Consider the following 9,673-nt stretch of genomic DNA (forward strand, 5'->3'; position numbering starts at 1 on the left):
CACTCAAATGACTGCATTTTCCTGTCCTTCTATGGTGTTTGACTCTGGGCTTAGGTGGAAAACCCTTTTAAGTAGAGAAGTTTTAACTTTCAGCTACAAATACCTGAGGAGCTCTATGAAGACAAGTGAACAGCCTGACCACTGTCTGCATGTAGATGTCTTTATTTCTTTTCAGGTTTAATGACCATTGCTTTCACCTTCTCTACCATGCCAAGATCTTCTCCTTACAGAAAAAAGGAAGTGGTATGGTTTTCACTCAGTTCTCTGACCTACACGAGACATTTCTTGTCCTCATTTCCCACATAGAGTTTGCTAGAGCACAGGCATCCACACTGTGGAAGCCCTCAAAACTCAATGTCACTTCTCTGTGCCAGGCATCAGAAGGGCTGGAACAGAAGCTGTTGGGTGGATATCAAAAGCAAGGGACTTTCCCAAAGTGCACAGAGATACTGAAGATCTGATCCCTATTTTGTTAAAAAAATTGGGCTAACCATTCACACTGAGACACAGAAAAGCCAATTTCCCTACACTGAAGCTGTCTGTTGAAAGTGTGTGGCCAGGTGATACTGTCCGTCAAGTAACTTCTAGGCAAAGACATGTACCTACCTGGTCATCAAAAACTAAGGAGAAGGTATAAAGCAATTCATATCTATTTCCATTATGGCTTGAATATGTCTTCTGGAATAGTTGCCAAATGCTAATCCATTATAACTGGCCACAGTTACATTTTGTGTTCCAACTATTTTCCAGATCTGTCTAGCTTAAACTTGCAGAAAAGGCCATAATTTGCATATGCTGTCATCTGAGAGTAATGGGATTGTTTTACTAATGAGGAAATAACAACAAAGAATTTTCTGAATCATAAGTGAACCCTTTCAGACTGGGGTTACACTGGTGGAGGATGGTTTCTGTGTTCATGATGTCTCCATCTCAGTGGAAGCCCTTTCGAATGGATTAAAGGAGGAACATCAAATTGTCTTTCCTATGTGCCTTCACTAGTTGTCTCTGCCTCCTGAATTAGATCGACTGGGAATTTGATTTTTCTAGATCACAAAGTATGCATTAGGTCAAAAGAAAAAAATCTTGGGTTTACTAATTTGTTGGAAATGAGAAATTCTGTGAAAGGCCTGGCCAAATTCAAACTGTATCATAATGGCAGGAGCTCCAAAATTCAGCAACTCTATGACAACACACGGTTAATACATGAAATCTGTCTTTCGCTGGGCTGAACATTTTAATGAGAAGCTGGATTTTCACCATAGCTACAATCTTTTCACAAAGGTCAGAACTATCCTCAAAGAGCTCATCAAGAAAAAAGATGTTTTTGTGAGATTTGTCCCTAGACTGAAGATCCTATGAGAAAGAAGCCATTAGTGCTCAACGAATCAGCCTTCTGAATCCCTTTGGGTTGCTCAACATGCCATTTTGGGTAGATTCAACATGCTTCATTAAATCCAATCAAGACATACTGTTGAGTTTTCATATTATTTAACATTTTGGCTAATGGTTTGTTTTCCCTTTAAATTTAGCTCAATTTTTAAGGGAAAAAATGCTGTTTTGGGACTGTACAAAGTTTCATTTAAAAGAGGTCAGCTCAAAACGTTGCAGAATTTTCCATGATAAAACCTGACATTTCAGAAATGACAAACTGAAACATTACAGTATTTTCAAAGTTTCCCTCCATTTTGGTCATTGAAACTGTTTACCTCTCTTTATCCAAAAGCACAAATAGCTTCAGTCCTGTGAACTTACCCTTTGTCTAATAAATCCAACCTAACTTCAGTGAACAGGAGCCTCTCTGTTCGAGCCTTTTATTAACGCACTGATGGATAGCAGATGCTTGGAGAAAATCTTTGAGGAAGGCTGAAAGACTAACTCTTTCTAAAGCTTTCTCTGCTTTCCTTGCCAAAACTTTTAAGACCCTCTAATAAATGTGTCCATAAGCTCAAAGTCCCTGCATTTTTTCCAGAAAGTGCTCTGCTTTTTTTGGTTTGTTTGTTTGTTTGGAGGTGCCAGACAACAAGCTCATGAAATCACTGGTCACTCTTGATAAAAAGCCTGGCCTGACATCTTTTGCAAAGTAGGCAGGATGTCTTCGCCATCTAAACTAAGGGACATGACACTAGGTGTAAACCTGGGAGTTTTTTGTATGTTGCTGTTTGGAAATGATCCTTTTCCTCCCTTCTGGAGCCTGGTCTCTCTCTCATAACATGTGTTGTTTGACATTGTTTCTTCCTGAAACATTTATAAGGCATTATGCTTAAAAAATTAGGTTGATGAATGAAAAGAGACAGTTTTCCTAATAAAGTCATTGACAGAAAGGCCAGAAGTCTTTTTGTCAGCTTGGAAGCTTGTCATTTGGCTGCTGTAAATTGCTCTGAGTAGCACAATAGTAAAAAAAGACAAAAAGCGGAAACTGTCTAGAAACTTAGATGACAGAGAAGCAGAGAACTGTCCTAGCAAAATGAGCATTTGCAAAGACATGTAATTAAAGCATTAAGAATTCCTCACTCAGTAATTAGGGAAGAAAGACTGTCTCAGGCCTTATGGGGCTCATATGCTTCTAAAAGCACATTTTGCAGGAGACATCTGCTACTGCCTCCTGCGTGACCCTGCTCATATTGCACTCCTATAAAAATGACATATTCCTTATTTCACATTGCAAGACTCAGACCCATTGAAAAGGCATCAGGTGGTCTTGTCAAAAGGTAGATCGGTCCTGTCCAGTACTAGCCTTCCTTTGCCTGTTTTGAGCAGGAACTTTGTCTTGGGTCTTGGGCTTGAAAAAATCTGGAAAGGGATATTAGAAGAACCTTTATTTGAATACTTCTCAAATTCCAGATCCTGCAGCTTTCTGCAGTCACCATTCAGTTAATGTCAATGTTGCTGTGGGGTCATCACAGGAGACAGTCCCAATTTGGATGCAATTCTGCTTTCTGTGTTCATTATTGGCTGCTATACAAATGAGCTGTAACTTGGTAAGTTATATTGTGCCCAAACCTAAATGCCTGGCATGTGATTTTGGGAATTCTAGCTGATTAGGCTGAATTTGAGGCACCTGCTTGGGTACTCAAAGCTACATGGAAGAGGTGTCACAATTCCCAGAGCTTTGGATCAGATTTGTAAGCTACTGAGTACCAGAGCAAAATACATCAAATCCTCTTTGACACCATCAAAATAGAACCTCCTCCTCCAGCTGACATATCCAGCCAAATGCACCACCTACCAGGGTGAAGACCATGGCTCCAACACCAGTGGCCCCACTTCAAAGTAGCACTTAAGCATGTGCATTGTTGCTCTGGCAATCAAGGGGAGAGCCCTGCTCGTATGCATAAGTGTTCAGCTGAGTAAAGGCTGAAATAGCGTCTTGTAGCTCTGGCTTCCTAAGGGTTTGTGTCCTGTACTGAAATTCAGACCTAAGGTGGATGCAAGGCAATTGGTGTTGTTTATCTTCTCTGTGGTGGTTATCCTGGGCCAGTTGTTCCACCTAGGATATATATTCAGGAACAGCGCTCTGCAAGGGAAAGTTCAGCCCCTCTTGCCCTTATCCAGGTAAGAACAGATCCAACATTTCAGCTGACTTGGAGGTGTATTTGGGTCCCAGTGACATTTTTAAAGGGCTTTTCCCTTGTTATTATTTCCAACCAGGCTGGAATATGGACTCCATCTCTCACAGAAGCAAGCTTGTAGCTGTGTCTGTAGGGACATGGCAGAGTTAGCAGAAGACTCACTTGTCTTATGATCCATCTGTCTACATTCTCAGGAATCATGATAAGGCATAGTATTAAATCCTAGGATATGTTTAAGTTTAAAGGCAATTTAAAGCCACCTGAGATGCTTGCCCTTGGTTCTGTCATCATCCTAATGATGCATGCAACCAAACTCAACCACAAAAGTTTTTGACCAAAAAGATTTCCAACTAGTTTGCTGACATATGCCAGGAGCATGTTTCAGCCAAGAAATGTGTATCTCATTTTCATTTCCAGGTGAAACAAATAAATATATTGCATTGTTGTTGTTGTTGTTGTTGTTGTATATCTTGCAGACAAACAAAGCAGTAGCCAAGGGGGACTTCCACCATGCAAGCTCCAGCTCCCGGCGAGCACTCTTCCTAGCTGTGCTGTCCATCACAATCGGAACTGGCATCTACGTTGGGGTGGCCGTGGCTCTCATTGCCTATCTATCCAAAAACAACCATTTATGAGCCTCAGGAAAGGGGAGAACCAGCCACCTGGAACCACACTACAGAATTCCCCAGCAGATCAGACTGCATGGTTTTCCAAAACAATTAAGAGACAAACAAACACCTCCTGGGGGCAGGTACTGGATAAGATGGTCTTGTGCATTATTGTAGGGTGGGAAGGTAGGCTGAGGTGAGGATAGTTCCACTGTTTTTGATACACAAGTCTTGCTTCTCTTCATGAACACCTCTACAAGAATGAAGAAAAGGAAGGAAGGAAGGAAGGAAAAGAAAGAAAGAAAGAGGAAGAAAGGAAGAAAGAGAAAAAAATAATTTGAGCTTGAGGGGGATGGGGTGTTTGGCTTTGCTTTGTTTGCAATATGGTGTTTACAATAAGTTGGCATCCTAGCTGTTCTCTGAATACCTTATCAGTGACCTGAACTTTACAGCCAGCATGAGCTTGTGCTTAGTTTGCTTCTTAAGCACGGCACCAAGATCTGGAAAAGCATGGACAGTGGCTCATTCTCTGAAAGACCAGTATAACAATAGCAGGAAGCATATATTTTCTTTTTTGTTGTTTTTTTTGAATGCAGGACTCATTTGCCTAAGGGTGAAGCAGAGATGTCAACATAGAATGTTATTGCCTACTCTTCTTGTGTTGGTAGGTTTCCGTGGAAGCAGAAAAGGAAATGAAAAATATTTTTGTTTCCTTTCCTTGTTTTTGTATTAAAATGTGATCCACAGGCCCACCCAGTGCAGAATAGCTGGGGTTACTGCATGACTTGGCTCCGCAGACTGAGTGTGAGGTCAAAGTAGCATGGGATCTGTTGTGAAATGAATTCCTCCATCTAGTCACACCGTGATAATGGCACATCCTGTGGCACGTTGCTCATTTGGGTTGTTCCACCTTACTGTGGAGACCTGCGCAGAAGTAAATACAAGAAACCTAGAAGAAAAAAGTGCAAACTGAAATACTAATGAATTTAAAATTTAAAATCATGGAAAAGCATGGGAATTAACCAGGCGAAGGAATGTTTCCTACATTTTGAAGTACTGCTCAGACACAGAGCAGTGAATGAGATCACTCAGATTACAAGCTCACAGCTCATCCATGGACCAGGGACCCTCAGCATAGCCGTGGAGGGATAACACGTGACATTATCTTGCTGTGCTGCCCCATAATGGTATATTGTAAGGGAGTTGAACATTGTTCTTATTTCACCAACTGCAATGACGCATTTATTTTCTTCTTTACTCCTTCACCACAGTCACCCCTTTTATTTTGTTGTCTTCCGGATCTATTATTTCATCCCACCAAGGATTTATCAGAAGATACATATGTATGTATATACATATAGAGAGAGGAAAAAAACCTGATCAAAACAATAAGGATTTTATTATTCATTACCTCGTGTTTTATCAATATAATTTCTTTACCCAAGAATGTGATCAAAGGCCTTTTGTTCCAACTCTGTATTTTGTGTCTGTCTTGCTCTGGGACAAATTTTTTTCTTCTGTTTTGGGACTGGTGTTGTTTTGATTTTTGTTTTGAATTTTTTTTTTAGGGGGGAGGATTAGCACATCCAAAACTATTTTTCTGCTAGTTATACAGTTTATTAAAACACATGGTATACAACTGCTGATGCTCTGTGTGATACTTTATTTGGATGGATGTGAGGCGTTAGACTGAAACTTGCCCCAGTATACTAATTCACCTAACTGGAGAAGAAGCATGGACCATCCAGTATTGTATCTGGGCCCAAAAGCATGTTGCAGTCACTGGAGTTCTTCTTTTTCATTAATTTGTTTGGCTTCAAACTAAGTCTGGAGACCAACAGTTTATTCCCTATTCATCTTTGTCAGTTCTCAGCCACTACTAAAGCTTAGGGCCCAGTAAATGCATTTTTTTTAGCCAGGTAAGGTGGTTCTTCACTCTTCTTTTCTAGCAGTTGCCACGAAGGCCCTTTCCTTTGAAGCAAGGCAGCAGGCAAGTGTGTCCCCACCTAGTATTGGCCACAATATTCAGTATCTGGGTTTGGTTAGGTAGTGGACAAAGGCACGATTTGCTGCCTTCTCATTCTTCCAGCAGGATGCGCAAGGTTGCCACTTAAGGTGCTTTGAGCCAGCTCTCCAAAACAGTGTGTCATGTCTTTAAAAACCATGCTGGGACACATGTTGCAGTCCTCGCCTCATCCACCTTTGTTTTCAGGCTCCCTGCAGAGTCAGGTGGCTGTGACCACTTTGGTTCACATTTGTCCTGTTGCAGACTGTTTTTTCCACTGAGGAGGAATGGGCACTTTCTTCCTTGGTTCTTTTTAAGGGTAGAGTGAAGGGTTGGTGGACTTGTACAAGTACAAGGCCATGTGGGCTAGGCCTGGGCCTATGTGAAATGTCCATATCTTATTTTGCCTGAGTTCATAATGGAATAAAGTCATATCTGAGAGAAAACCTTCGCTGAGAGAAGAAAGCCCTTATCTAACAAGCAAATAGAAAGACTGGAAATACTGTTTATTTATTTAACCTAAATGAACATATTTACAACTGGGCCTTTTCCCATTTGTTTTTCATCTGAAATAAGCAGGAGGGCCAGGGGGAAGTACAGCAGTATGGCTCACACCATGCTTGGTATTCGAGCTAGCACTCCCAGAACTCATCTTCATGTGAAGGTCCTTCAGGCCACAGAGTGCAAAATGCACATTGAGATCTGCGAGTGCACACATACAGCTCCTTGAAACCCAGTCATGTAGCAGACTCATCCCCTTGCCAGCCAGAAGGGTCTTTTTTCTTTTTTACTTTCATCCTTTCGCCCTCCCCCCCCTTTTTTTTTAGCTTTTGTAATACACATGCGCCAACTGCCTCCAAATTGCCAGCAAGCTGGAAGTTGGGCAAGGTAACTTGGCTTTCATCAGGTGCTCCCATGCTCTCCCCCGACACAGAGATCAGCTGAAAGAATCACACACCCAAGGAAATGGACTGTCATGTGCTACCTGCCCTTCCCTGATGTCAGCGTGTGTCCTGAGAAACTAGCTCTTTCTCTCAGAGCCTGAACGTTGGGACACATGTTGCTAAGAAGAAACTCAGATTTTTCTTTAAAAAGAAAGCAATTTTTCCTAACCCTGACATAAGTTTCACTTAGAACTTAAAAAATTAGAAAGCAGATACAGAGACTCCAGGATCACTATATATTGCTAAAAATAATGTCATTATTTTTAAGTCAGTCTTGCAGATGAAGGGTCTGCCTTATGATTTTTGATGATGGCTGTGCAGGCTGAACGTTGACCTCACAGGAGAAAGCCTGTTCTGGAGCCAGAAGAAACCTTCCCAGAGAGGGAACCTTAAAAATCTCACAGAGGCCTTCACACCTAGCCTTAAAAACAGCATCCCCAGTTGGGGAATGCAGGCTTTGATCTCTCCAGAAACCCCCAAGGGGCAGTACTGTAGGAAAAACCTGCCCAACAGAAGCAGCCCTGAGAGGATCGGCTGGCTCAAAGGTGAGGATGTGTCTCTGTGCTGAGCATGCTGGAGCATGATCCTCCTTGCACAGCTGGATGAGAAGACATGGTGACTGGGGTGTACTTAGAAAGTTTTATGGTTTCACAAGAAGTCAGTGCACATTCACACACATGTGCATCGAGAACAACAAAAAACAGGTTTGCCTGCTTTCATGACCTCTCTGGGAGGAGAAAGACGGGCTCACCTCGATTTTTGGTGTGCTATGAATATATATCACCATCTGCAGTGATGCTCCTGAAAGATGCCAGATATGGAAACAATTTTTGCCAGACCTCTACTGCCCACCACTACTTCCTTCTCCCATCAGTTTGGGAGATATGTAAAGCCATGCTGTCCTGACAAGCCCAGCTAGAAAGAGCTGAGAGGAGGAGGATCTGCCAGAATGCTCTGTTGGTTCAGATGTATACAAAAATAAGCCAACATGTTAGCTTTCCACCTACAAGCTCTGTGTCAGACCAGGTACCACCTGTCCTCCACAGCCAGAATACAGCTGGCATAAACTTCCTGTTGTGTGCTCAGGTTAATTTGACAGAAATCCTATTATATGTTTCTGCCTCACCCAGATGAAGCTGGCATTTCTAGATGATATTGCAGTGTACAAACTTGTATGAACTGTGAAATCATAGTCAAAGAAATAGCGTCATAAATTGCTGTTGCAATGATTCCCACTGTTTAGAGCCATACCATTCACGAGCGGCTATGAAATGCTCTCAGCTCCATATATTTCAGCTCAAACAATTGTTGAGCTACAAAAGCACCCTGCTCAAGTTCATTGTTAATTGTCAGATGCTTATTGCTCATTATTATTCTCTGTGTCTAATTCCTCCTTTGGGAAAGTAATGGTTGTGAGAGCAGGGAGAACAGGTAGGGATTGTAAGTCTGCTGTGAATGATGGATCAGAAGAAGTTGGGGGAAGTACCAACAGGGAGCTCCTCAGCAAAGATAGATCCTTGGAAGTTTACTTATCTATAGGAGGACACTGGGAAAATGACTACATGTGTTTTTTAAAGCAGTTATTTGAAACTGAGTTAACTTTCCTGTCATTTCATTCACCATGAATGTACTCCCGAACAACTTCAGAAGCCATTGGTCCTTTTATGTTCTCTCCAGGCTTAAAAGAGACTTCATTTCTAATAAGCTTCACTTTGGTGGTGCCAGAGTGCTGCATCCTCCTGCATTTTGGCCACGTATTCAGTTCGTGAAAGGGTTCTGCCAACCCAGAGAGGAAGGAGAGAAACCCTTCTCTCAAAGACTGCAGCTACCTCACTGCTTCCATCCCTCTCTGAAGTGAAACCTTCATCTCATATTGGCTCAATCAGGAGGTGTCAAAGAAGTGACACTGATATCCTTAGCAGATGACAGGCCATAGTGACAGGTAAGATTTACTACTAGGAAAATATCAACCTGTAAAGTCCAGGGTCTGAAGACCCCAACTTAATCCTATAATGTAGTGCGTCACTGTGGATTAGCCTCAAAAGATGCATAGAGAGCCCTGGAGACAGTCACAGAGAGGGAAGGAAAAAAAAAATAAGAAAACTCTTTGTGAAAGTCTCAGAGCTCAAGGGAACAGAGAGCCTTTCAGCAAATAATAGGCTAGGTCAGAGACTAATTACGTATTACATCTGCCATCTGACGGAATTTCATAACCCCCTGAGGCCTCCATTGATTCTCGGTGCCTTCACTTGGGAATATAGCTAGCCTTGAGCATTTTTCATTGCTATGTCAGTCTAAGATGAATTTCTCCCATCACCCGTGCATGTGGACCGACATGCAGCCAGGTTGCAGGAGCTCCCCACTGAGGCACACAGAGGGCACATGGGATGCTTGGAAGCATCGGTGTACAGTGTGGCTCTGCGACAGATGGGGGCAGACACCAGCCTGCCTGCCATAGCAGAGACAACTACCTTCCCTGAGCATGCAGCCACACACCACTCTGGAAATGCCAGTGGGTGAGCTGCAAAGGAAGTTCGCAGGCAGTCG

At 42.4% G+C, this 9,673-nt stretch overlaps 1 protein-coding gene across 3 annotated transcripts in view; it reads left to right on the forward strand.

The window, feature by feature from the left end:
* SYNDIG1 (synapse differentiation inducing 1) overlaps positions 1-5,821 on the forward strand; it is an 84,805-nt gene extending 78,984 nt beyond the window's left edge. For all 3 annotated transcript variants that reach the window (XM_026104236.2, XM_026104235.2, XM_064509814.1), the window contains one exon: positions 4,046-5,821. In XM_026104236.2, coding sequence (XP_025960021.1) covers positions 4,046-4,204 — 159 coding nt within the window. In that variant the 3' untranslated portion in view covers positions 4,205-5,821. The remainder of the gene's footprint in view (positions 1-4,045) is intronic.
* The last annotated feature ends 3,852 nt before the right edge of the window (positions 5,822-9,673 follow it).

Source organism: Dromaius novaehollandiae, chromosome 3 (assembly GCF_036370855.1).
Source record: "Dromaius novaehollandiae isolate bDroNov1 chromosome 3, bDroNov1.hap1, whole genome shotgun sequence".
In the NCBI taxonomy this organism is placed as follows: Eukaryota; Metazoa; Chordata; class Aves; order Casuariiformes; family Dromaiidae; genus Dromaius; species Dromaius novaehollandiae.